At 60.2% G+C, this 27,300-nt stretch overlaps 2 protein-coding genes across 5 annotated transcripts in view; one reads left to right on the top strand and one right to left on the bottom strand.

Moving 5' to 3' along the window:
- The window catches only part of CERK (ceramide kinase), a 215,672-nt gene that overhangs the window by 92,968 nt on the left and 95,404 nt on the right, over nucleotides 1-27,300 (bottom strand). The gene's annotated exons all lie outside the window — the stretch shown is intronic.
- GRAMD4 (GRAM domain containing 4) overlaps nucleotides 1-27,300 on the top strand; it is a 78,173-nt gene that overhangs the window by 9,690 nt on the left and 41,183 nt on the right. Inside the window, exons 2-4 of one of the 4 annotated variants that reach the window (XM_082422197.1) lie at nucleotides 10,327-10,415; nucleotides 11,025-11,123; nucleotides 24,169-24,379. In XM_082422197.1, coding sequence (XP_082278323.1) covers nucleotides 10,411-10,415; nucleotides 11,025-11,123; nucleotides 24,169-24,379 — 315 coding nt within the window. In that variant the 5' untranslated portion in view covers nucleotides 10,327-10,410. Of the gene's footprint in view, nucleotides 1-10,326; nucleotides 10,416-11,024; nucleotides 11,124-24,168; nucleotides 24,380-27,300 lie in introns of those variants that run through there. The other 3 variants (XM_082422195.1, XM_082422194.1, XM_082422196.1) reach the window with 3 other exon arrangements.

Raw genomic sequence — 27,300 nt, 5'->3', positions numbered from 1 at the left:
TGCTCCTTAGCGCCCAGCCTGCCCGACGGTGGAGGCTGCAGATGTGTGACTTCTTTGCCGCTGAGCACATTTGGGGGAGAGGAAGTGAAATGTGAGTCAGCAGGCAGAAGGCCCTGGGCACGAGGGTGGGGGGGCGGGCGGAGCTGCTGGCCCATAGACAGGAGGGAAGGCAGGGCTGGAGGAGCCACCATGTCCCCACTGCTCCCGCCCTGGCAGCCTGTGTCCCTCCTGGGAGGGCCTGGGGGAAGGGGGCCAGCGCCGGTCTGGGGGGCAAGGCAGTGGGCTATCACATTCTAAGCTGGACATCTAGGATTGTGACTCCCAGGGTGGGCGACCCTCATCTGCTGGCAGGTGGGGAGGGCGGAAGGAGGGAGTGGGGGAGGGAGCAGGGCTGGGAATCCTTGTGACCACAGGTGAGGGAAGGCGTGCTGGCAGCGTCAGGAAGGGAGGTTGAGGTCCCGCTTGCGTTGGTGAGAGGCCGGCCGGACAGGTTCTCTGCAGGCTGGGGTTTGTGCTGCTGTGTGCGGGCGGGCTGGAAGCAAGAAAAGGAGAGACCTGGCCTCTCGCCAGCCACTGTCTAAGCTCTGGAACGGCCTCCCACCTGATGTGGCCGCCTCTGCGTTTGGAGAATTGGCCATCTTGAGATGCTCCCGGGATGGGGACGGGAGGTAAGCCCTGGATGTCGGGGACCCTGGCTCACGTGGCCCACAGGGACAGTGTGGTGGGACTGGGCTGGTTGGGGGACAAGGGAGGGCTGTCTGAGGATGCCCCGGGGAGAGGATGAGCCCGGTTGCTGGTATCTGGACACTTCTGGGTGCCAGGGGATGTACGTGGGTGGTGGCTGCCACCCCGGAAAGGGCCACCTGGTCCCCACTTTGCAGATGAGTAAGTGGGAGTCGGGGGGGGAACCCAGTAAGTAAGTGGCTGGCAGCTCGCTGCCCGCAGGGCCCACGCCCTTGTCCATGGCCCGCCTGCCCTCTCCTCGGGTTTATTTAAGTGTTTTCAGAGGTCAAAGCTGTCCTCCCTGATACGCACCTGTGGGCCGCACGTGGACCCTTAACCCTTTGCGCCAGGCCCACTCCTCAGGGCTCTGGGTGGCCCACCCCCTCCACGTGTGTGCCCGAGGGCCTCGCCACCTCCTGCACCCCTCAGGGAGGCTGTTCCCTCAACACCCGGATTCTACGGTTGCACATGCCAGACCTCCCTGAGCCCCTTACCCAGCCCCGCCGCCTGGCATGTAATCTGTGGGGATGGGTCTCCCGCACTAGACCCTGAGCTCCTTGAGGGCAGGCCTGGGCCAGCGAGGCTGGGTGATTCTAAAGGCCACCGTCACCCACCTACTGTGGCCTGGGTAGCTGAGCCACTGGCAGTCAGCAGGGCCTTGAGGTGTCTCCACCACCCTTGGTGGCCTGCACAGGCCTCGGGCCCTTGGTTCCTTCCCAAGGCAGGCGGGACTGAGCGGGGAGTCTGGCCCACGCAGCTCTCGGGGCACGGGGACCATCCCCTGCCCTGTCCTGGGAGGCCTGTCCCGTGCCTTTCTGTCTGCCATGTGTGTCTCTCCAGGAGCTGCAGGACACCTCCGGAGAGCTGAGAAGGCGCTGGGGGGAGGGGGGGTGGGGGACTCCTTAACCCCCAGGGGAGGTGACCCTGGGGGGCTGGGACATCGTTGTCACTGTGTACGTGACCCGGGCCTGGGGTTGCCGCTGCGGATGCCGGTCGGTGGGCATCTGCTGTTGCTTAGGACTGGCCTGGCTGAGGCAGCTTGGTGGGGGAGGGGAGGGAGAAACAAGCGCGGGCCAGCCGCGGGGGAGAGGCCTGGACTCGGGGCATAGGGGTGGGAGAGGTCCGCAGCCTCTGTGCGAGGACAGCTGAGGATGATGGCGAGGCTTCCGGTTTATTTATTTATTTATATTTTTTTACTCTTTGGCTGCACTGCACGTGGCACATGGGATCTTAGTTCCCCGACCAGGGATCGAACCCGCGCCCCCTGCAGTGGAAGCACGGAGTCCTAACCACTGGACCACCGGGGAAGACCCGCGAGGCTTCCAGTTTAGAAAAGCGGCTGGAGAAGGCAGGGGCCGGGAATGGGAGCCGGGTGCCTGCAGCTGACGGGCCCGGGCAGGTGACTGCTTCCCTGGCATGTCCTCCCTCATCCAGGGCCAACGTGGCCATGAAATCCCTCTTCCTCTTGCGTTCTCCGATTCAGGACTTAACTGCTGCTGCATCAGCAAAGGGACGGTGGTTTGACTCCACGTTTAGCAAAGCTAAGCAGGGCCCAGGCTGACGTCCCTGGTTAGGTCCCCCACGAGTCCCGAGTTCCCTCTCCCCGCCCGCCCCTGCAGCCTGCAGTTAGCCATGGCCATGGAGGGATGGGGAGGGTCTGTTGGCATCGACCGGGCAGTGTAACTGTGGGCTCCGTGAGGGCCGACAGGACCGGCTCACTCGTGCCCGTGTGCCCAGCGCTTGGCCTAAGGCACCGGGGCGTGTTTGAGGGGAGCCTGCTGATGGCCGTCCCCCGAGGCCCAGCGCCACTCCTCCCACCCCCCCACCCCGCCGACTTGAGTTGACCATCCGTCTCCTTTTAAGGTTCGCAAGTGTGTATCTTTGATAATTGACCACTTAATTGTGTGATTAAAATTAGTGAAGTGAGTTGTTTGCACTGAGCCGTAGTGAGGATGCTGAGCCCCAGCCTCACACTGACTCGGTCACTCACAGCTGGGGACGGTCACTCACAGCTGGGGACGGTCACTCACAGCTGGGGCGGTCACTCACAGCTGGGACGGTCACTCACAGCTGGGGCGGTCACTCACAGCTGGGGACGGTCACTCACGGCTGGGGCGGTCACTCACAGCTGGGGACGGTCACTCACGGCTGGGGCGGTCACTCACGGCTGGGGACGGTCACTCACGGCTGGGACGGTCACTCACACCTGGGGACGGTCACTCACGGCTGGGACGGTCACTCACAGCTGGGGCGGTCACTAACAGCTGGGGCGGTCACTCACAGCTGGGACGGTCACTCACAGCTGGGGACGGTCACTCACAGCTGGGGCGGTCACTCACAGCTGGGGACGGTCACTCACAGCTGGGGCGGTCACTCACAGCTGGGGACGGTCACTCACAGCTGGGGCGGTCACTCACAGCTGGGGACGGTCACTCACAGCTGGGACGGTCACTCACAGCTGGGGACGGTCACTCACAGCTGGGGGCGGTCACTCACAGCTGGGGGCGGTCACTCACAGCTGGGGACCGTCACTCACAGCTGGGGACGGTCACTCACAGCTGGGGCGGTCACTCACAGCTGGGGCGGTCACTCACAGCTGGGGACCGTCACTCACAGCTGGGGTGGTCACTCACAGCTGGGGACGGTCACTCACAGCTGGGGACGGTCACTCACAGCTGGGGCGGTCACTCACAGCTGGGGACGGTCACTCACAGCTGGGGACGGGCTGGGCTCGGCTTCTCTCCTGAACGTTTTCACCCTTCGCTTGGATTGGATCGGATCAGACCAGGGAGGAGCTGTGTCGTCCTACACCAGCAGGAGACTCGAGTTCAAAGCAGGTTTCCATCCGGAGAGTCTTTGCATTCCCCCACTTATGTTTACGGGGACCAGCCCGTCCACTGGCTTCTACAAACTAGTGTCAGGCCGGTTCTCAGCCGGCCCGACCCGCTCTCCCAGGATGTGGCCAGCACCACGGAGGGTGCTGCTGGCCTCCTGCCTGTCGCTGGTTCTTCATATAGAGGCTGGCCCTGCTGGGCTGAGTTTAAAACTCTTGGCAATAAAGAGAGCCTATTTTGACCTATTTATAAAGTATTTCAGAATCACTTGCATGAATATTTTGTCCTAAATTCTGTATAATTAGAAGATATAAACCCTACTCTGGGAATTTTTTTGTGCACCAACATAACCTAAATTAGAACTCTCTCCATGTAGGTTTTTAAAAAAGAAATCACTGGAACAAAAAAACGTAAAGGAATTGATTTTATCTTCACTGTTCTCAAATGCTTGAAGATACTGTTTGTGCCGAAGATACCTGGAAACCTTGTTGACTGATTTGCAGACCCTCTCTCTTCACCAAGAGCAGAAGGTCCATCTTTTGGAACACATGTTGAAAACGTCCCCGTGAATTCTGACTTGAGGTGGAGGAGCCGTGACTGGACTTCCACCTGCCGGCTTCTCCCCTCAACCTCAGGTTCAGCCAGAAGCTTCACCGCAGGTGCGCCCGGTTGTGTGCGCTCTTCACGCGAGGCTTCAGATGGCTCAGGAGAGGGATTTGTGGCTCTTGTCCATTTAGCACATGTTCTTGGGGCTTCTTAGCTGCTTGGGCGCCGCCTGCGGAGGGCAGGTTGCTGGATGCCAGCAGTGTCCCTTAGAGGAACATCCCTGGACGGGGAGGCAGGTGTGGGGCTGGCGCTGCCCTATGTGGCCGAGTTTCCAGAGCAGCATATATGGGCTTGGAGCAGACTTTTAAGGGGAGACGTACGGGCTGAATCTTCTTTTTTTTCATATTTTTGGACCTCAGGTGCATCGAATTGGAGAAGCCATAGTCCTTGGGTCATGGTGTGCAGCCTTCACTGGTCATGCAGGAGCCTCTTGTCTGTTTAGTTATTTATTTTTTTTAAAAAAGTTTATTTATTTTTGGCTGCTTTGGGTCTTTGTTGCTGCACGCGGGCTTTCTCTAGTTGTGGCGAGCAGGGGCTACTCTTTGTTGTGGTGTGCGGGCTTCTCATTGCAGTGGCTTCTCTTGTGGAGCACGGGCTCTAGGCACGTGAGCTTCAGTAGTTGTGGCACGCGGGCTCAGTAGTTGTGTGTGGCTCGCCGGCTCTAGGGCACAGGCTCAGTAGTTGTGGCTCACGGACTTAGTCGCTCTGCGGCATGTGGGGTCTTCCCAGACCAGGGCTCGAACCCGTGTCCCCTGCATTGGCAGGCGGATTCTTAACCACTGCACCACCAGGGAAGTCCTGTTTAGTTATTTTTAATGTAACAGGCACCCTCGAGTTCACCACCGAAGCACAAGCTGGGGCCTTGCTGATCATCCCCATCACTGAGCCCGAGATCTCAGCTGTGCACCCCTAGCCTCCGTGCCCGTGATCACCAGCTCCAGCTCCCTCGTTTCCTCATGTGCCTTCCTCGGGCCGACACCCCGCTGCCTCAGTACCGCTGCTTCATCCCTGGGGTCTGACTGGTCCCTGGAGGGTCCTGCTCCCGGCCCCTCTCCTTCTGATTGAATCTTGAAGGACTGGTGGACATGGTCTGGGCAGAGCAGGTGGGATGATGATAAAGAACATTGTAGGCCAGAGCAGGTACGGAAGCGCACGAGGGACCAGGTGTGTTCAGGCACGTGTGGGGTGTAGGGGAGAGGCCAGAAGCAGCCAGAGGAGAGTGGGGGGGTGAGTGGGAAGGCTCCTGGCCTCTCGGAGGTAGAGCCTCCCTGGGGGTGGTGAGGAACCTCTGGGGATCAGCCCAGGGAGGGCAGGTGTTTCCAGAGGTTTCAGGTGTAGAAATGGCCCGGGGAGGAGGTCAGGGCTGGTGGTAGAGGCTGGGGCCGCCCTGGTCCTGGGAGAGGAGGGGAAGGTTGGGGGCCCTGCACACCTGGCCGCGTTGGGGTGTCACGGGGGCCTGGGGGGCCATCAAGAGGCAAAGCTTCCAGGGAAGCGCGTCCTCGCCCCCGCCCGGTGGGGCCCGCAAAGCAAGCGCAGAGGGACGTGCCCTTCAGCCCAGAGATGCTTACGCAGGTGTGTTGCCCCCACCTGGGGACTGAGGCGGCAGGTGCAGAGGGCGAGTTTGCAAGTGTCAGGGAAGGTGCGGGACGGGGCAGAGAGGGTTCCAGGACAGCGTGAGTGGTGATCTGGGGGACCGGCCACAGGGACAGGGCTTTCATGTGGTTGCTTTGGGGCGGGGGGTGTCTCTTCTGACTCCGGTGTCCTGGGCTGTGGATCTGCCTTTAGTGAAGGGTGTCCCACCACGGATGCTCATCTTGTGGCGGGGCCGGTCGGTGCTGCCTGCCTTTCTGGGAAGGGAGGTGGTGATGCCCGGGACGATCTGGGTCTGGTGGAGGCGCCGGGGTCCCAGAGTGGGGGACCTGAGAGGAAAACCAGCTCCCGTCAGGAGGCTCAGCCGCTGGCACGGCTGTGGAGGCCCCTCTTCCCGCCTCCGCACCCCGCCCCCTCCCTGTGTCCACCCCCAGCCAGAGCCACCCAGGCAGTCGCCAGGGGAGCAGCTCTTCTGGCTGACTGTCCCCTGTGCCATCGGGGGTCCCCTGCCCCTGTGCACAGAGAACCCCCAGCCCGCACTGCCCAGGCAGGCGCCGCCCTGCCCGACGGGGGTGAGGGGTGAGTGGCCACTTGTCCACAGCCAGCAGCCATTAAATCCTGTGCCCCCTTTTCGAGCTCATGGCGGGGTGGGGGGGGGGAGGAGCGGATAGCCTAGGGGCCTCACAGCGGGGAAGGATGAGCCCGCCTGGCGGCCACTCCCGTGCCCTGTGGGCTGAGCCGGGGTCCCAGGTGGATGGCCTTGAGGGAAAGACTCTTTGTGGAGTTGGTGGGGCTCTTTGTGGAGTTGGTGGGGATCCTCTGTGCGCAGATCCAGCGCTCTGAGGGGAGGTTGGGGGCCGGGTAGCTGCAGTTTTCCCTCTGCTGCTTCTCCCTGGCCTGGCCAGGAGGCCGCCAGGTGCCCGGCCCAGCTCCCCAGGAAGAGACACAGGCTTGGAGTCTTACCTGTTACATCGCGGTGATGAGGCCAGAGCTGCCAGCTTGCACAGGTGTGAGTGTGATGGGGTGACGGACGTCAGGGCAGCGTTTCCTGCAGGGTAGTGGGCCACCTGCCACAGCACGTGTGTGGTAACTGAGGGAGCCTCACCCCTCTCCTTTGGGGGTGCAGCCGGGCCTTCTGGGGCCGTGGGGGGTGTGTGCTTGGCAGGGGCTTCCGGGTTCTTCCTCACTTCTCGGCTGAACCAGTTGATGGGATTTTGTTCCCTTTTGGAATTGGGAGGTTAGGCCCCAGAGGCGGCATTGCTTTGTCATCTCCGGGCCTTTTCCGCTGTCACTGAGGCCTCCTGATGCTGCAGCATCGGCTCAGCTGCCACCCCGGGGTGGGACTGGAAACCACCCTTCTCCGTGTTGCCAACCTGTTTGTCTGGTTACGCCAGGTCTGCACGCCTGCTTTCGAAGGGTCCTGCCCTCCCCTGGGAATCCAGGGCCAGACCCTGGGGCCCCTTGGCTGCGGACCAGGAGGGGCTCCAGCAGGAGAGGGTTCCTTTGATGCTCTTGGCGTGCTGATCCTGGCAGGAGACCTGCGCAGGCAAAGCTCTGTGAGGGTTTGTTTCCGTGGGATGTTGGGTTTTCCCAAAGAGAAGTGATCTGGAGCCTCCACCGCGTGTGGGAGTGGGGTGACGCGCTGAGCTGGGCTCCTCCATCTGGAGGAACCCCGCTGAGTGAGCTCTGGGGTTTCAGGTGGTTCCTGGCAGGGTTTTAATGAGGACGAAAACAAGTACAGCTTTATTTGCAGGTTATTGTTCTGGGGGCAGGTTTATATGAAATGTAAGTTTTTATCCATTTTATCTGCTTTCACAGCTTGTTTTTCGGATGCAGTGGAACGTGGTATGTTCTGATGAGTTATGGTTTTTAGTTCATGAAGGGTTTGGCAGTGACAGTGTTGTTATGGTCAGACTTTGATGAAAATTCTAACGAGATGCTTGGTTCTCTTCTGCTCTGTTAAGTGGAGACCAGGGATGTGGGTGTTGGGGGGGGGGTCTTTATCTTGCTCATCGGTTTTTGTTGCCTGACGATTGTAATCAGACAAGGAATAGAACCTTGTCTGCAGTGCATCCTGACAGGAGACCCTGTAAGTGTCCCTCCCCTACTTCTTTTTTTTTTTTTTTTTTTAATTTAATTTATTTATTTTTGGCTGCATTGGGTCTTCGTTGCTGTGTGCGGGCTTTCTCTAGTTGCGGTGAGCGGGAGCTACTCTTCTTTGCGGTACGCGGACTTCTCATTGCGGTGGCTTCTCTTGTGGAGCACAGGCTCTAGGTGCGTGGGCTCAGTAGTTGTGGCACGCAGGCTCAGTAGTTGTGGCTCGGGGGCTCTAGAGCGCAGGCTCAGTAGTTGTGGCGCACGGGCTTAGTTGCCCCACGGCATGTGGGATCTTCCCAGACCAGGGCTCGAACCCGTGTCCCCTGCATTGGCAGGTGGATTCTTAACCACCAGGGAAGCCCTCCCCCCCGCCCCCTTCTTAAGATGAAATGCTGGTTTGGGTCTGATTTGCTATGCTTGGCTGAGGCTGGATTCAGGCTGCTCGGGGTGGGGGTGGGGGCCAGATGGTGGGGTTCTGGTTAGCTGAGCTGCAGGGGGACAGCCTGGGGGGAGGGGCCTGTTCAGAAGGCCACACCCTCAACTGTAGGGTGGGAGGGGGTGGGAAGGGGTGGCTGGGGAGACCCTGTGGTCCGATGGGGGGGGAGCAGCACAGCGCTGAGCTCCTCTGAGGGGCAGGAATACCTGATGTCAGAAACAGGAGTTGCCCTCCTCTCTCCCCTCTCTCCTCCCCTCCCCTCCCCTCTCCCCTCCCCCTCCCCTCCCCTCTCCCCCTCCCCTCCCCTCCCCTCTCCCCCTCCCCTCCCCTCCCCTCTCCCCCTCCCCTCCCCTCTCCCCCTCCCGTCCCCTCTCCCCCTCCCCTCCCCTCTCCCCCTCCCCTCCCCTCCCCTCCCCCTCCCGTCCCCTCTCCCCCTCCCCTCCCTCTCCCCCCTCCCCTCCCCTCCCTCTCCCCCCTCCCCTCCCCTCCCCCTCCCCCTCCCTCTCCCTCCCCCCCTCCCCAGCCAGCATAGGAGGTGAGGACTGAGCAGGCTTTGTGTGGGCCCGTGTCCTTATCAGCTGTGTGGGCTATTCCAGGTCTGGAGTGGAGTAAATGGGCCAGAGGCCTGAGCCCAGGGACGTGTGTCCCAGGAAGGTGAGACCGCTCTCACCTGAAGGCCGGTGGGGAGGGTCTGCTGTGAGCTGGGGGGTGGGGGGAGCCGGCGGCCCAGTGCTCTGCAGCCCCCCGGGGGGGGGGTGGGCGTGTTGGACAGGAAGAGGGTCCCGGGGACTGTGACGGGCAGCGTGGGGATGGGCCCGGCTGAGGTGTGGGGTCCGGTGGGGACGTCCCGAGACGGAGCGGGTCCCTAGCACACAGGGAGTGGATTGTTGGGACCTGCGGCAGCAGGTGGGGCTGGGGCTGGCTGTTTCTGCGCCTGTGTGCGTTGGTAGTTGCATCATTAATTATGTAGGATGCAGACAGCCATTGGCTTTTCACACCGTGAGCCATTATCTTCATGGTTGTGCTTGGGGTTATTCATTCTTTTTAAGAGTTAACGTCACCTAGTGCTGTAACCTGCACTTAACGTATTCGCTCAGTTCTCTGCAAGATGGGGACTAAAACGTTTCCACAGAGCAGCCGCCTAAAGCATCGTAGCCACACAGGCTGATGGATTCGGCCACGATTGTTCTCCCGAAGCAAGTGCGCGCTTTGCTTTAATTACCTTTGTAGAAAAGTGAGTGTCCGAAGGCTCTCCCCACATGGGGACCTCCTCTTGAGACTGATTTAGGAGAATCCCAGGTGCATCTTGCTACCAGCGGTGCTTTCTCCCCATGGAATAGCCAATAAGGTGGATGATTGCAAATCTCATCTTAACTTTAAGGCACCAGCACAGCTTGCTGTTTACAGAACGATTTGTCACAGGGTCCTGCGGAGAGAGGAGCCCTTTGGCCACAAAATTATTCTTTCCAGAGCATCTGTTTTGGAAATGGACTATTTTACGCCTTGATTTCTCAAGGCCGGCAGTGCCCGTGGTCTCGAGAACGCTGCCACCGGCTTGTAACCCTTCCCACAGGTGTCACCTGAGTGCTGGCCGTCTCCTCCCGTTCTCCTAGCGGCAGGAGGTCAGGTCACTGTGAGGGTCTCCCCCAGGGGCAGCATGGCTCGGGCCCTCACACCCCCGTCGGCCATGCCCTCTGCTGGGGCTGGGCCTCCCGTCCACGGCCCTCCACCTCCACTGAGGCGGCCAGGCCGGGGCGTGGTGCGCGTGAGAGCCCTGGGCTGCTCTGCACGGCACACTGGGGACCGCGGCTGGGTGTAGGTGCTAGGCCGGGCCTGCTGTCCAGCCTGCCGCACGCCCGTGGCCGGCCCTCTGCCTCTCCCCTCACCCAGGATCTGGGGTTGTGTCCGTGGACACAGGCCCCTGCCGGGGCCCCGCTGCAGCTGCCCAAGGCCAGGGCTGGGGTCATGGGGAGCAGGGGGCTGATGGGGGCACCCTCAGGGCACCGTGTCCGAGCCCATCCCCGCATCTCTTCCCCGCAGCACTGGAACAGGCCAGGGCTTCTCAGATTCTGGTCTCGCAACCCCTTTGATCGTGAGTTAGCGAAGTCATCAGAAAGCCTGTTTATGTGGTATGTATCCATTGCTCCTTCCTGTGTGAGAAATTAAAACTAAGGAATTTACAAATATTTATTTATCGAAAACTGCCAACTGTAAACCCATTACATGTTAACATAAATAGCATATTTTTGTGTTTAAAAAAAAATCACTATTTTCCCCCAAAAGGGGAAATTAGTGGTGAAGGGGGCACTGGTGGTTTTGCAGGCCTTGGCGGGGTCTGGTTAATTAAAGACAGCTGGGTTCTCTGGGCCCCCGCCATCACCCCCATAGCCGGTGGGGCCTCAAGGGGGCAAGTGTGGAAAGCAGAGGATGTCTGAGGATTGCTGTTAAGTAGATCTGACCTCCTGGGCCCCCTGAGAGGGTCTTGGGGACCCCCAGGGCTCCTGGACCACACTCTGAGAACTAGGAGACATGTTCCTGCAGTGGAGAGTGAGAGCCTTTTTTAAAGTTGTTTTTTTTTTTCTGTTTTATTTGAACCCTCCTTTTCTTTTATCTTAAAATTTTAATTTTGAACTTCGTTTATGTGGCCTAGTCCACACATTCAGGAGTTTGTTCAGAAGGGGTTGCAGCCTGCGCTGGGTCCCCATCCTGCCTGTTTCTCCCCACCCCCTTCTCCCCAGGACACAGGGGCGGCACCACCGGCAAGGGCCCTGCTCCTGGCAGGTAGCAGGCGCGCACACTGGAATGAAACGACCTCGCCCACACGTCGTTTTGCAAGTGTGAGTAGGAGACATTCCTGGAAACGGAAGTGTGGTTTTACTGGATTTTGCAAAATTGCCCTCTGCTCCACTCCTAAGCGGGGGACCCCGTTTGCCTGTCCTGACAGCCGCATGCTGCGTCTCTGCCAGTCTGTTAGGAAAAGGGTTTCCTGATGTAATTTTAATTTGTATTTTTCTCTTTGTAAGTGAAGGTTGATTGCCATTTCATGTATTTAAGAACTGTTTGTTTTCCTTTGCTATAGACTGTCTGTATCTCTTGCCCATTTTTCTCCTGGGCTGTTTTTCAACATTAGACAAATTAATGCTTCGTAATATGTACTGCAAATACGTTTTCCAGGGTTACCATTTATCTTTGACTGTTTATGGAGGCTTTCGCCTTGCAGAAATGTGTTTTTGTGTAATCTGTCGTCTCCTTTATCATGTGTCACGTCTTGCTTTGGAAAGGCCCTGCCTGGCCCCCAGGTTCTGAGTCCCCCCGCCACGGCCCCCCTGGCTCCTTCCCTGCTTTCCTTATTTTACACTCAAGGCTTTGGTCCATTTTGAATTTATTTCGGGAGGGTGTGAGGTATGGTTCCAGCATTATCTTTTCCCACAAAGCTCGGGATGTCCCAGCATCATTTGTTGAATGATGTGTGTCTCCCCTCTGAGGAGGCCCCTTTGATCCCAGTTAGGTCTAGGTCTGTTTCTGTACATTCTCATTCGTTCCACGGCTCTGCCGTGTATTCACGTGCTATCATCGCACTTTTAACTTCTGACCGTAGCTGCATCGTGTTTTATTATGTGGCAGGGCCAGTCTCCCCTCATCACTCTTGCTTTTCAGAATTGTCCCAGCTATTTGGCTGGTTTTTCCTTATAAGCCGTAGACTGAGCTTGTCTTGCTTCCTCTAAAACCTTTTTGTTATTCTTTTAAGGGGAATCACATTAAGTTTATAGATTATTTTAGGGTTTTGTGTGACCATTCTCCCCTCCTTTCCTCTCTCTTTATACGTAAATATGGAAAATACACATAACATAATACGTGTAAATAATACTATACCAATAAATATTTGGTGAAATATACATAAGATTTACACCGTTTTTGAAATGTGCCGTTCAGTGGCATTAAGTACATTCACATTGTACTCAGTGCACGATTAATGTACACCCATCTTCGGAACTTCCTCATCTTCCCAAACTGAAACTCTCTCCCCATGAAACACTCACTCCCCATCCCCGTCTCCCAGCCCCTGGCCCCCACCATCCTACTTTCTGTCCCTGTGGATTTGCCTCCTAGGTGCCTCATATAAGTGGATCATATAGTATTTGTCTTTTTGTGACCTGCTTATTTCCCTGAGCTTAATATCCTCAAGGTTGTAGCACGTGTCAATGCTTCCTTCCTTTTTAAGGCTGAATAATATCCCCCTTATGTAGAGACCACACTTTGTTTATCCATTCACTGGTTGATGGACACTTGGGTTACTTCCTTGTTTTGGCTGTTGTGCTGCTGTGAACCTGGGTGTGCCGGTATCTGTTTGAGTCCCTGCTTTCAGTTCTTTTGGAATACCCAGACGTGGAATTGCTGGATCATACGGTAGTCCTGTTTTTAATTTTTTGAGGAACTGCTGTGCTGTTTTCTGTAGTCGCCACGGCTGTGGTTTATGTTTCTGGTCGTGCGTGCTGAAAATCAGGCCGGAGTGTTTGCCGAGGATACGGTGAACCCCAGCTCTGCTGCTGACCAGGCCGGACCTCCGAGAGCCTGGCTCCCTGGTCCCGCGAGCAGGTCCCGGTGGGCGGGCGGGAGGGACGAGACCCTGGACTCCATCTTCCACCTCTAGGAGCTGTGACCTCCCTCTCTGAACCTCACTTTCCTCTTTTCATTAAAAAGGGGAGGCCCCATAATAGTAGCAGCTCATGTTTATTAAGTTCTTAGTACGTGCCAGGCCCAGAGACAAGGCGTGGAGGGGCCGGGGTCCCGGAGGCTGGTGTGGGCTCATGTTTATTAAGTTCTTAGTACGTGCCAGGCCCAGAGACAAGGCGTGGAGGGGCCGGGGTCCCGGAGTCTCGTGTGGGAGGATTAAACGACGTGAGGCCTGGGAGCATCAAGCAGGTGCTTGCTCTCCACAAAGCGTGGCTGTTAGTAAACAGTGGGGTGGGTCATCCTGGGCGATCCCTGCCCTCGCCCCTCCCACTGGTGCATCCGCGCCCTGCATTGGTCCACACCTGCCGGCCCAATCAGGCCACCCTCTCTCCCCTGCTGTCCCATGCCATGACCCCAGATGAACCCGAGCGCCTTGTCTGCCCCCACCCGTCCCCACCGTTTCCTTCTGGCTTGTTCTGGTGTAGGCGCTCTGTCCAGGGTGCCTTCCTCTGCAGCGCACGGTGGCCTCCTTGGTGCAGTCAGCCCGAGGACTAGCCATCACCTCCCGAGAGCAGCCTCCTCTGCATCCTGGTACCGACCGCAGCTGGTGCATAGTAGGTGCTCACTAAATGCTCAAGCAGATCTGTCCTCATTGTTACTGCTGGATGCCTCTGCTCCAGCCCGTGAGACTTCCACTGCCCGCTTACCACTCTCTGTTCCTAATCCCCGCCGGATGGGGAGCCGCGCGGGGCAGACCCCCGCCCCCTACGTGACGTGCCTGTGGAGCGCTTAGACCCAACCTGTCTCGTGCCAGCACAGCCCACCTGCCACCTTGCGTCAGCCCAGCCGGGAGATCTGTGTGAGGCGGAACTGCCGACCACGGTGGGCGGTTACCTGGGCGGCACGTGCGAAAAGGACTCAGGGTTTGTCTATCTGTCTGTTTATTTATTTTTAAATGTTTCTTCTTTGTCACTGGACGTGAGTTTTATAGCAGAGGCGTAAGGTGAGGACGCCAGCCAGGCACCTCTGCTGTCAGGCCCTGCCTGGGGCTGTGTTCCTTTCTTGGCCAGCTCAGCAGGAAATGTGGGTTCCACCTTCTCTGCGCTGGGTGGTGTTTTAAACACAGAAAGCCTTTTGTGGCGGATGTGCTTGACAGCCCCCCGCGGGCCCGTGAATATCCCGGGGCTTGGTCTGCGGGTGAGTCCAGCGGGGCCCTGGGAGGGAGCCGTCGGCCTCAGCTGGGCCAAGTTTCCAAAAAGGAAGAAGTTGCCGCAGGCCAGTGGTTTGGAGGTGACCCCGAGGCCCTTTTCCCCGGGGGCCGTTTAAGGCCCCGGGGGCTGACTTTGGTGCTGGGTTTACCCAGGGACCAGGGCGTCCTTTAAAGTGTGCCTCCCTCACCCACTGATGCTCTGCCACGCCGCGTGCTGGGCCCGGACGCTGAGGTGGGGGCTGGCGGGGACGGGGGGCAGTGTGGGGCAGTTGGGGAGCCCTGGGGGGAGGGGCAGTGCATGGGACTGAAGTGTGGGTCGGAGGACTGCAGGCGGGAGGGGCGGGGAGGGGCCGGCTCCTCGTTTCCTGAGGTCTTTTTCACTGTGCTGCTTGTCACACCGCAGAGCAGGGGGCCCTGCCTGAGACCTGAGTGTGGATGGTGGCCTCCGGTGGTGGGCTAGTCAGAGCTGGAGGCTGGCCCCTCTGCCTCGGGTGGGATACAGGATGGGGCGGGGGAAGGCCCTGGCACATGGCCCAGGTGGGACAGAAGAGAGTGGCTCTCAGCGTGTTGGGTTCCCTCCCTGAGATCCTCCTGGCCCCTCGGCACAGGCGGCGCCTTGCCCTCAGCCCTTTCCTAAAGAAGGTTTGACGATGACGAGGCCCACACCCGAGTGTGAGAGTGGCAAGGCCACTGGGAGTGGGACCCCAGTGCTGAGTGAGGGCCCAGTTCCCTGTTCGGGGGCCAGTAAGTACTGGGACCCAGTTGAGAGTCCTTGTTCTGCTGGGCATTTATCGCCTTGAGACAAGGGACAGCCAGCCGTGGCCCACGTCAAAAGTGGCCCACCCACTGCTCCCTGCTTTCGTAACTATACTTCTTGGCCCAGAGCCACACCTGTTTCACGCTGCAGCAGAGTGAGAACTTGTGACAGGCTGTGTGGCCGCCACACCTAAGACATTACCGCCAGGGCCCTTTGCAGAGGGGGTTCGCCGAGCCTGTGCGTTGAGTCGGGGGCTGCAGTGCATTTGGAGAAGAGCTTGTTTGCAGACAGCTGTGGGCCAGAGCCTCTCTCTGCTTTCAGGAGCTGGGCCAGGGCGCTGGCAGGAAGTCGTGACGAATACTGGGAATCCGGAAGGTGTTTCCTGCCAGCTGTCTCATTGGCTGGGTCTTCCCCAGTCCTGGATGCTAGGAGTGACGGAGAGACTTGGAAAAAAAGAACGCTTCCACCAGAAATGAGTTCTTGTGTGCGTTTCCTACTGTTTAGTTTATGTTGCTTGTTTATACAACACAGGTTCATACAAACCTAAACTCTAGGTTTTCCTGCTAGCTTTGTTTTGTTTAGATGAATGGCTGTGCGGCCAGTCTGCCGGGCTCCCCACTCGGTCTGTAGGCAGCGGGGCCTGTGGGCTCTCATACAGCGTGATGGATGCATTAACAGAGGCATGTGCTGGGGAGGGTGGGTGCCTGGGGCAAGTGCAGGCTTGAGTGCAGCGAGGTTGGCTCATGTTCCTGATGAGGCTCTTACCCCAAGCCTCAGTTTCCCCATCTGTCAGTGGGTGTAACAGCAGCTCTTCCCTCTCAGTGTTGTGACCAGGACGCATGACACCTGGGGTGGGGAGAGGGGCTTCTCGTTCTTGCCTGAGATTTGGGGCCCTGCAGGCTCTGGGCGCGCAGGAGGCCTGTGGGGTGGAAGCTCAGTGCTGAGGATGGTCCTCGCCGGTGGAGGGCCCACGCTCCCGCCACAGCACGGGCCGCAAGCCCTCGCCTGGGGCTTTTCTCCAGGGTCCGTGCTCTTGTGAGGCTGGACTGAAGCCCGAGTGCCCAAGGGTGCGTCCTCAGGTAGGCACAGCCCACACCTGTGTCAGGTGCCACTCTTTCTTACTGCCACCTTAAAGCCAGGGGGCTGAGGCTTAGGGAGGGCTGGGCATGACCAGCCTCTACAGACCTCACTCTTGGCCCTCTGGGGCTGGTCCAGGGTCAGAGGGCATGGATCACGCAGAGCTGGGAGCGCGGCTGAGCCTTGGTGCCTGAGGGCTGGCGGAGGACGCTGCGTCCTCTCTGAAGCGGCCTCTGGCTTCCCGGGGCCTCTAGTCTGAACTCTCTGTGTTGCCCACTGTCTGCAGGCCCCACAGACCCCAGGTTTGGGTCCCTCCCTCCTCGGAAGCTGGTAATGACCGGGGGCGGGGGGCGGTCTTGGGATGTCCCAGAGCCTCTTACCCTCCCTTCCACAGCACCCCCGAAAGTAAAGTGCCAGGGGTTCCCGTGGAGATGGAGAGTAATGCAGGGTAGTGACGCTTGCTCAGTGGTTTTTTTGGAAAGTGGCGTCTGAGTTTTCCCCATGGTTACTGCTGCCCGCTGGGCGGCCCCTGAGTCCTTCCCTGCGCGCTTCACGTCATCCTCTGGCTGCCCTCTGAGCAGGGACTACCGTTAGCCTCTGTGTGGCCAAGGAAGCCAGGGCGTGGCGGTCATGTGTCACCTGCAGGGTCAGCAGCAGAGGCAGCCGGGGTCCTGGCCGCGGTGGCTCACGGCCTCGAGACCATCAGGTGACTTAGCTCGTGTCCGGGGCCCAGCAGAGCTTGCTCCCAGCGGTGTCTGTGAACACGACAGTACTTAGGGCAATTGGAACCGACCTGACAGGTGACGGTGCCCTACCCTCCAGTCCCCCGGCCAAGGTGATGGCGACATGGGGCCCGAGCAGGGGTGACGTCGCTGAGGGTGGGAGCAGCCTGGCTGGACGGGAAGGGGATGCCGAACCAGAGGTAGAAGAATGGGGTGTCACCCGGTGGCAGGGAATGGCCTGGGCAGTCTCCCCAAGGCCGGGGAGACCTGGCGTCTCGTATGGGGACCCAAGGCGGGCCGGGATGGCAGTGAGCAGGATATGAGGACAGTGCGCCCGCCTGAGCTCCCTGCTGCTGGCCCCGGGCTCGTGGGGCCCCACCTAGAGGCTCGGGTCCAGCACATTCTTCTGTGCACTCCCCCGACCCTGCCCCCCCGGCCTGCCTGAGCGTGGTGGTCTGGGTCCTGCTTCCCAGGGCTGTCTTTGACCCCTTCGGGCCTCTCAGGGACTTTCACTTTGACGTGTGCCCCCGAGCTGTGCCAGGGAAGGAGGAGGGCAGGCGGGGGCACTGGTGTTTCCTGAGCCCTGCTCCCTGTGTGGCCGAGACAGCCTGGGACGGAGGGATGGGGCGGTGGTGCGTTAGAGCTGCTCACGAGGGCCTGCAAGAGCCGGTTGTGAAGTTTTCAGGAACTTTGTGAGCTGGCCACTCATAAAATGAGAGTGTATAAAGTTAGATAAATTATATTGAAAGCAAAGGTATCAATGTTAAATGCTCGAAGGTGCCCGTTTCTGATCTATTTCACTACGTTTTATGACTGGGTTATGATCTTGAGGTGACTGGCATCTCTTGGACCTGGTGGAAATCCTATGGCCGGGGGCCCTGGGCAGCTCTTCCCACCCACGTGCTCATTCACTGCCGGACATCACTTTGGTGGCTTGAAAATGGCCACGATGGGAGTGGTTACACCATGGAAACGGGCAGATACTGCACATCAGGGCTTCACTTCTCATTTTGTTGCTTGTCTAGACTAAAGAAAGTGATGGAGAAAACGCTGATACGCAGGTGAAGGTTAAGCGTGTGACGTCCGTCGCATTCACTGCGAAGGCACAGGAGGTTGAGGAAACCTCCTCCTGTTAGAATACTATCGTCTGCTTCAGCAAGGGCATCTCTTCCGTCCTAGACAAACGAATAAGGTTCTGCCTTCCTTTCCCACCTTTGTTGTGTCTTGTTCACGTAAACAGAGACGTCAGCCGACATTCAGGCCGGAACCGCACTTGTTGGTCAGCTGCAGTCCTGGTTGACCAGAGGGAGGATTTCGGCACGAATTAGTGAAAGCATCCTGTGGGCATCACTTGGCTGTGTGGAGGTTACAGTAAAGAGTGTTGGACGTTTTATTACTATTTGTACATGTGCAACACATCTTTATCACTGAGATTATAATAAATGCTTGTATGTCTATGCCCAGGGGTGTCGCTAGGGCATGCATGGTCCCAGCTCACAGAGGAGGGTGTGGTGGCTTCACCAGGACCCTTCCAGCTCTCCTGCGCTTCCTGACCGGCTCCCCCCGCCGCCCTGGCCCACGGCGGGGTCACGGAGCCAGCAGGACCCTGGGCAGCTTCCCTGTTAAATGCAGAAAACTCAGCTCCTGGCCCAGGGCGGGTCTTGGCCTGACCTGTGCAGGACGGAAAGCCCCTGAAGAATTCAGGCCTCTTCCTGGAGAAACGCCCCAGGCTGTCGAAGCCTTGGAGTTAAGCTCTGGAAGTGCTCACGGATTTAGGGACTTCGTGCTTTGCCAGGAGGGCTCGAGGGCAAAGTCCACGGACAGCCCTTTGCTTTGAGGCCTCTGTGGCTGGGCGGCTCCGAGCATGGGCACGGGCCTGGCTCTCCCGGCACTCAGGGCCCAGTCGTGGGGGCCCCGCCTTTGTGCAACGTCCCCTCTGTCACTGAATGGCCAGCATGTGCCAGCCCTGCTGAGACAGACGGGGCGCTTTCAGCACCTGCCCTCGGGCATGTATGCTAACCGGTGGGGCTGGGGGCACAGATCCTAAACCAGGGAGCTCGCCGGAAGTTGCAGGACTCCAAACCAGACGGGCTGATAGAATTCGAGGGCGGGACTTGGAGGAGGACGAGCTGGCACGGGGCCATCCCAGAACCTGAAGTGCTGGGCGCCGCAGTAGGAACAAAATGTGATGGCCAGAGGACCCCCGAGGGTCAGCAGGGCTGGAGCCCAGTGGGGGAAGCCCTGGGAGGGGTCTCGGCGGGATGCTCCAGACTCCGGTTTCCCGCCACCTGGAGAAGGGGCTCCGTGAGGTGTGTGGCTGCCTGGACCAGACCCGGCCGGGCTGGAGGGTGGGGCGGGGGCAGAGCAGCACAGGGGTGGAGCAGCCTGGCTGGGAGGCGGGGGCCCTGCTCACCTTAGGTGGCTGTGCAGCGATCACGTGATCAAGGGCTCCTTCCAGGGTTTTGACTTGAGCAGCTGCTGGTACAGGTGCCACCCAGGAGCAGGGCCCGCGGAGGCTCCAGCTCCGAGCTGAGTGTGGCAGAGTCGAGCTACCGATGAGATGTCCCACAGACAGTGGGCCAACCGGAGTCCAGCTCACGGGGAGGCTGGTGGGCGTGGAGTCAGCAGAGTGTCTGAACGTTTGGGGTCCCGCTAACTGAGGCTGGATCCGGGATCAGGGCAGTGGCTCCCTGACCGGCCTAGAGTTTGGGGGAACCCGTGGGTCATTGGGCGTGAGCCAACATCTTGAGCCTGGCATGACTAGGGGGAGCGGTCACCCGTGCCTTGTGGGTCTCGGGCGTCCCAGACTGCTCCCCGGGCGGGATGGCCCAGCACGGGGCCCCACGGGCTGCCCTGGAGCTCTGTGCGTGTCGGGGTCCTGAGGGCATGGCTGCAGGGCTGTGGGCCTCTGGGGCTGTCTTCTTGGAGAACAGAGACCTGGCAGAGGGCCGGGTGGCCGGCGGGGACTGGCCTTGGGTGGGGTGGAGGGAGAGTCCCGGTCTTCACCCAACATCTGTGACTCCCCAGGAATATGGTTTAGGACAAGGGTTGCTTCCTTTGGGAAAAAGGATGTTGTTTATCCTGGGATCAGCAGAAGAGCCACTAGATAACAGGGGGTGAAGCCAGGCCGAGCTGGTTGTCTGAACGCAGATGGGAGCTCGGCCAGGGGTCGCGAGCCCCGTGCAGCGAGGAGAATGGCTGGGACATGGGACGTGGCAAGTGCTGGACCAGGAACCACTTTTTTCTAAATCTTGGTCTGGGAGGGAAAGTAAAGTCCTTTGTGGTTTCCAAGTCCAGTGTTCCCTAGACACTGCGGCCTTTGTGTGGCCAGGAGCCATTCAGCGGGTTTCCAGAGCAGCGTGCTTTGTGTCCCGGGGCCAGAGCTGGCCTCAGTCCTGTGTCCCGAGGGCCCGGAGCACGGGGACGCTGCCTTGAGGCTCCCCTCGCCGTGCCCCTCTGTCTGCTTGCCTCCACGGCTGCACGCTCCTTGCAGACGTCGCAGCTCTGAGCAGGGGTCTGGAGTAGCCACAGGGAGCGTCTCCCAACGCGTCTACTTCCACGTGGAGGTACAGGGAGCTGGGGCAGCAGGTCCTGCTCTGAGAGGCTGCCCCACCTTGAGGGGTGGGTGTGAAGGGAGCTGCCCGGGGGCCTGTGGGTGCACGTGGAGGGGCCGGGTCTTTGGGGAGTGCGTGGTGGGTGTGCAGGGAGTTGGGGGCTGGTTGGATCCAGGGAAGACTGGATGGGGGCTGGGGCGGGAGTGGGACACATGGCAGCCCCTGGACGGAAGGTGCAGGTGAGCTTTGTGGGGACGGCGTCCACGGACACTGGCTTTGTGGGGAGAGCTTTGCTCTGGGTCACACTTGGTATCCAGCCCCCGGCTCCCCCTCACTGTCCGTGGACAACATCCGTGTTGGTCTTCCATCTTCATCTGGAAGTTGGGGGTGACCGGCTTGGACGGTGTAGTTGAGATGAGGTCGTCCCGGGGTAGGGTGGGCCGCCCCTCAGCCCAGGGTGGGGTGGGGTGTGTGACGGGGAGGGCTTCCCTCGCAGCCCGGACCCGCCTGGGAGGGGTGGTCAGGTGTCCTGGCACCTGGTCCTCATTGGGCAGCGGCATGAACTGCTCGCCTCTCCAGGAGCCCCAGGGGCCTGGGGGCAGGGCAGTGGGGACGGAGCGGGCCCTCGGGGACCCCCGCCCTTGCTGAGGGCTGATGTGAGCGGGTGTCAGGAGGAGCCGGATTGGGGTGAGCTGGCAGCTGCCAGCAGGGGCTCCGCTGGGCAGGGGGGCGTGTGGGCTCGGTGCCGGGGCAGCGTGGGCTGTGAGCGGCATCCTGATGGTGGCAGGGCGGACACTTGGCACTTCGTCCCCTTTCCCCGGGCGGCCACGTCATTTGCTTGCTGGGCTGAATCAGGAAGGAAGGCAGCCCCAGCCTGCGGGGTGGTGAGTCCCAGACAGGAGAACCGCCTGACGGGACCCGGCAAGGAGGGAAGCAGGCCCATCCCCTCCGCCCCGCTTCCATCCGACGCTGGGGGCGGAGGGGTCCCCCAGGTCCTTCTGAAAACGGAAGGAAGGTTTTACATGGCTGCACTTCCCCTGCCCGGTTTGCTTTTAGTTTTCAAGTTAGAAAAGCAATTGGAAAGGACACGTGGAGAGAAGTTTCACAGCCACCCGCAAGCCTCAAGCAGGGTCCTGTGTCACCTGTGGTCTATGTAGATGCCAGTTGTCCGTAACGGTGACCTCGGGGCAGCAACGTTTTGTCACCGCCTCTGAGACTCCCAGGGATGTCTGTGCGTCCCGCGTGGCGCTCAGAGCTCCCGGCCTGGCCGTGGTGCTGCCGAGATGCCCTCCACGTGCTGGATTTGCCCCTGGGACGGATCCCGAGACCGGGAGTCACTGGTTCAGAGGGCGTTGATGTTCACGCTTCCTGCTGCCTCTGCCACATCGCTGGCTTTTGTTTCCTTTTTGGTGAAGGTGGAGGCTTTTGCACAAGGACTGGGTAACTTTCCTCTTGCTCAGGGAGTTTGTGGGTCTGTGTACCAAGGTCCTCTAATTTTCACCAATTTTGTTCAGGTTGTCTCACAACAAAAATATTAGCTCTGATGTACCTGGCTTGCTACATGTATCCCCTGTTGCATTGCAACTTTTTTTTTTTTAAATAAATTTATTTATTTTATTTTATTTATTTTATTTTTGGCTGCATTGGGTCTTCGTTGCTGTTCGCGGGCTTCCTCTAGTTGCAGTGAGCGGGGGCTACTCTTCGTTGCGGTGCGCGGGCTTCTCATTGCGGTGGCTTCTCTTGTTGGGAGCATGGGCTCTAGGCACATGGGCTCAGTAGCTGTGGCGCACGGGCTTAGTTGCTCTGCGGCATGTGGGATCTTTGCAGACCAGGGCTCGAACCTGTGTCCCCTGCATTGGCAGGCGGATTCTTAACCACTGCCCCACCAGGGAAGCCCCTCATTGCAGCTTTAAAACAAATGTCTATTTACTTTTGTCTGGTTGACTGAGTCTTTTTATTTTTTCAGTCTCTTAATGTAGACTGTCAGCCTCTCTCTAGGGACTTAAGTTCTCTCTTCTTTTTTCTCTTCTTCTTTTTTATAAAGTTTACTTAACCTTTTAGTCCGTCTGGAGTTCACAGCTCCTTCAGGTGGATATCTTTCCAGATGGCCGGCCATGTGCCCCTTTCCCGCCACGTGAGCAGGGACACTGGCTTCTCCAGCCCCATGGCCTTGCCCACTCCTGGGCTACCCTGGACTCCAGGGGATGGTGGGTTTCCTGTGGTTTTTGCACCAGGGTTAGGGTTAGGGTTAGGCCACATCAGGCCACCTTAGTGTTCCACGTGAGCCCCGAGAAGCATCTGTCCCAGGAACACCTGCAGACCCTCCCCCGATGTGCTGCAGCCTCAGTTGTCCTTGTAGAGCGGAGCCCTGGCTCATTCTGACGTGGGGCTCACGGGCCGCCACTGTTCACAAGCTTTCTTGCCTTGAGCAGTGATGCCGGGGGAGCGGAGGCCCCTTGGAAGGTGGGGCAGGTACGCAGGGCTGCAGGCAGGCACCCTGGGCTGTGATTTAACATGATTTAAAGGCTCCGAGCCTGCACCGTCCGAAACAGGAAGTGCTTCTCCCTGCCTTCGTGGTTCTCCGTAAACTGTCCCGACTGGGGCGGTTCGGGCTGAGTTGATGGATTCCACCCTGCTCACCCCACTTCCTGCCCGCCCTGCAGGAGATCAGCGTGCTGTTTATTGGGTCCAGGCTGAGTGTCTGTGCTTGTGCGTCATCTCAAATTCTCGGGATACTTTGGCCCGATCCGGGTTAATCCCGTTTCAGAGGTGGAAGCTGAGGCCCAGAAAGGTGGGAAGTGACGGGACAGGCTTTGAGCCCAGGTGTGTCCAGAGTCCCTGCCCCCGCAGGGACCCAGGGCCTCTTGCAGACGTTGGGGGCCGAGGACTGTGTGACCAGGACCGGGGCTGGGCCGCACGGCCCCTGCCGTGGGCTTGGGAGTGAGGTGGGCTGGACGTGCAGAAGGGCCACTACGCCCCACCCACTGGGCTTTCCTGGCCGGGTTGGGTCAGAGATGTGGGGAGTGGGCATCCCTGTAGACATTCATCCCTGGTGTGCACGTGAGTTTGAACTTACACGTGTCCTCCGTGCCAGCACACAGAGACACCACAGCAGGCCTTTGCTGCCCTCCCTCCAGGCTGGGGGGATCCAGCGCCGGCAGCTCGGGCGCTGTGCTCAGGAGGCGGGTGGGCGGGCGCTGGGCTCCTGACTGGCCGTGTGTGGGAAGATCTCTCGGAGCGAGTGAGGCTGAGCTGGTCCTGAGAGCAGGGCTGGGGCGCCCAGGCGAGCAGGACGGTGTTTCAGGCCGATGGGGCCGCCTGGGCCGTGTCCCTGGGAGCGGGGCCAGGTGGAGCGAGGGGACGGGGCCCGGGGGGGGTCTGAGACACCCTGAGGCCCAGCGTTCTGGGGGCTGTCCTGGGCGTGCACGTGGTCGCGGGTCTTGACGGTTGTTAGAGCCTGGGAGGAGGAGTGCCGGCCCTCCCTGCTTCTCACCGCGGTGTCTCCCCACCGCCTCCCCAGCCCCCTCTTCCCAGGGTCTGCGGCTCCCTTGCTGCTCCAGGCTGGCCCCGTCTTTGTGCCGGGAGGTCCCACCGAGAGACGTGGCTTCCTTCTGCCCCGTGGGCCACTCGGGGGAGCTGGCCTGGGTGGGCGACGGGGGTCCGAGCTCAGCGGCCAGCCCAGCCGGATGGGGGTGACAGAGGGCCCCGGCCTGGTGGGCGCAAGACGGGAGCCTGTGGGCCCCGGGGCCCCTGAATCGCGGGACTGGCTGCTCCCGGAGGGCAGGGCCGGGTGGCAGCCCAGGGCTGGGGCCTGGAGCCGTGTGTGGGGGGGCGGTGGCCAGCGAGTGGCTGACCACGTGACCGTGCCTCCCCCTTGCTGTCTTGCAGGGACCCCGAGCGCCATGTTAAGGTAAAGCAGAGGGGCTCAGTGCTGAACATGCTAAGGAGGCTGGACAAAATCAGGTTCAGAGGTCACAAGAGAGATGACTTCCTTGATCTAGCAGAGTCTCCAAACGCCTCGGACACCGAATGCGGAGACGAGACACCCCTGAAGACACCTCGGACCTCGCCCCGGGACAGCGAGGAGCTGAGGGACCCTGTGAGTACCGGAGCGCCCTCCCCTCTGTGCGGCCGCGGGCGCCAGGCCCCGCGCTGGGGGGGAGGCTGGCCCCATCCTCAGGCGGCCACGCTGAGCGTGCGCTTGGGTGGACCACGTCCTGCCCAGGCTGCTCAGACACAGACGGGGCCGCTCCCCATCTCGCCCCAGTCCTCCGCCAGCCTCACTGCTCTCCATCTCGCCCCAGTCCTCCCCCAGCCTCACTGGTGGGGGCTCATCCCCGGGCCGAGCATAATTTGTCCGTTGGCCGGTTTTCTTTTCCTTCCTCACTGGTTTTCTGGGTGACCGGCAAACGTCTCACACAGCCTGATACCCGGGAGTTGGACTCGAGGGGTCGCAGGGCGCTGTCGGGAAGCTGCTGGCCCCTGGCCCGAGGGCAGCTGCCTCTGGGTGCCTGGCTGGTCTGCCTGGCCGTCCCAGAGTGCGTGTCATCGACCCCTGGCAGCTGGGCAAGCCCAGGCTGGGCCTCATCAGCCCACGTGGGGACAGTGGCCCCTGTGGGCCCGTCAGTGGACGCCCTTTATTTGGACAGCAAGTTTCCTCAGCGGGGCTCGCGGCTCTGGTGGGAACCAGGCGTGAGCAGGCCCTGCCTTCTGGAAGCTTGTGTTTTGTCAGCGGGCATGCAGCAGGGTGGGGTGTGCTTCCTGTGGTCCCCTCCTGGCCAGGTGTGACCGCCGGGCTCCCCGTTGTGGGCACAGCTGCCCGAATCCTCCCTGTTGTCAGGGAAGAAGCCCAGAGCCACCCAGCCCCCGCCAGCTGTGGATGCCCTGCCCGAGGGGACGCCAGATCTGGTGGCCTGTGGGTTCCTCCCCAAGCACCTGAGCTAGGTTTTCCTTCCAGATGTGGCTATGAGCCCTCGCCTTCCCAGCTCCTTGTATTACTAATGCTTTATAATAGAACAGGGATGGCGCGTTTGCTCCTGGCAGGAATGAATAATTGATTGGCGCTGCCTCCTAAGAGCCAGCCATCCAATCAGGCAGGGCTGGAGCTGCAGAGCCTGGAAGGGAGCGCCCTGCTTGGGTACTTGCTGTGTCCCCTGCAGAGGTGGTGGCGGTCCTCCTGCCATTGGGCCCGGTGCGGGCCAGGGCCTCGCTTGATGTGTCTCCTAATGCAGCCCATCAGCATCTGCCTGTCGGGACATCGCGGGGCTCACGGACGCTGTCCTAAGAAGGGGGTGCCTCCATGTCGGGGTGGGTCCAGCTGGCCGGCGAGGGCCGAGGGGAGGACCTGAGGGAGGGGTGAGCACGGGGGCCGTGCGTACAAATGGCTGTCACGCTCACTCCCCCCCCTCCCCCCCTGCCCTCGGGGCTCTCTCTCCGTGGTGGCGGGACGAGCCAGCATCCCACCCTGGGATGTGCCGTCCTTCACTTAACCTCTGCCCCTGAGGGGCACTCGGTCACTCCCATGAGCCTCGTGCCCTGCGTCACCCCGGGTGTGCGGGCAGGGTCGTGTGTCTGTCGTCCTGGGGTTGTCACCAGCACCCTCCCACGAGCGTGCAGTGTCCTCCGCTGCCACCTGAGGGGCCCGCGTGCCACGCCCTTGCCCACCTGCACAGGGTGTCCCCAGGTGTTTCTGTTCTGCGAACCCGAGGGGTGAAGAGTGGCTTTTCCTACGAGGGAGGTTGGTCACCTTTGCCTGTGTTTAGGCTTCATTCTTCTTATTTTTTTTAAATTGTGGTAACGTGCGCATAACATAAAATTGACCGCTGTAACCCTTTTTAAGTGCCCAGCTCGGTGGCATGAAGCACATTCCCCACCATCCATCTCCGGAACTTCTTCATCTTCCCAAACTGAAACTCAGTCGCATTAAACAGCAGCTCCGCAGCTCCCCCTCCAGGCCGCCCCCGGCCCCGTCTGCTTTCCGTCTGTGACCCGACTCCTCCAGCTACGTCCTGAGTGAGCCCCGCGGTGTTTGTCCCCTGTGACTGGCCTGTCTCAGCACCATGTCCTCAGGGGCCATCGTGCTGTAGCGTCAGGCTTCATCCTTACGTCCTTTTTTGTGGGCAACCCGTCTGTGTCCTGGGGCAAAGGAGGCGAGCGGACCCAGTGGTTGAGGGTAGAATCCGGGTCCCATGGTGGGGGAGGGGAATGAGGGGGGAGGGGGTCCTGGACGGGCAGCCGGGCTCGAAGGGGGCGCAGCAGTGGAGGTGGGGTGATGTCCAGGGCAGGGTGTGGCTGCGGTCGGGGGAGGGCCGTTGAAGAGGAAGATGAGGAGTCTGAGGCCAGGGTCCACCGAGTGGTTGGTGACAGGCCAGTAGGGAGAGGGGCAAGGAGGAGAGGACCAGAGCCCTAGAGCTGGGGCAGAGGGAGAGACCCCATGCACGCGGAGGTGGAGCGGGCAACGCCTCCAGGAGCCAGGGGCAGAAGCCGGTCCCGCCGCGGAGAGACGCGGTTCTAGGGAAGGGGGGGGAAGAGGCAACCAGGCCGCCTCCCTGGCTTTGTGGCGGCAGCGCTGCAGCCTTGGTGGTCCCGAGTCCAGGCTCCCGACCCCAAGCTTAGCGTTGCTCTCGGCAAGTCTGAAAAGGGGTCAGCAGGAGGGACCCAAGGGGCTCGCGGAGGGGTTTGGGCCCCAGGATTTCCGGGCACCACCCCCGGCGCCTGCCATCCGCCTCGGTGCCCCCTCCAGCTACCTGGCTCCCCAGAGCTGGTCCTCACCGTCCCTGCCGTCCTGTGGGCGCCCAGCTGAGCTGCCGCAGCTTCGACACGGAGTCCGGCCAAAGCCACAAGGGTCCCAGGCTCTCTTGGACCCGGGGGCCCCTGTAGGAGCTCTTCAGCTCTAGGGCAAGTTCCAGAGGAACTTAATTCCAGCAGCTTAGAGACTAACACGCGCCACAGCCTTCCGAGGATGTGGATTCACGTGTTCAGACGCGGCTGCAAACTGGGGGACGCCCTGCCTACTTTGGT

This window comes from Balaenoptera physalus (assembly GCF_965194825.1).
Source record: "Balaenoptera physalus genome assembly, chromosome: 13".
NCBI lineage: Eukaryota > Metazoa > Chordata > Mammalia > Artiodactyla > Balaenopteridae > Balaenoptera > Balaenoptera physalus.
This window is presented reverse-complemented; position numbering and strand designations above follow the sequence as displayed.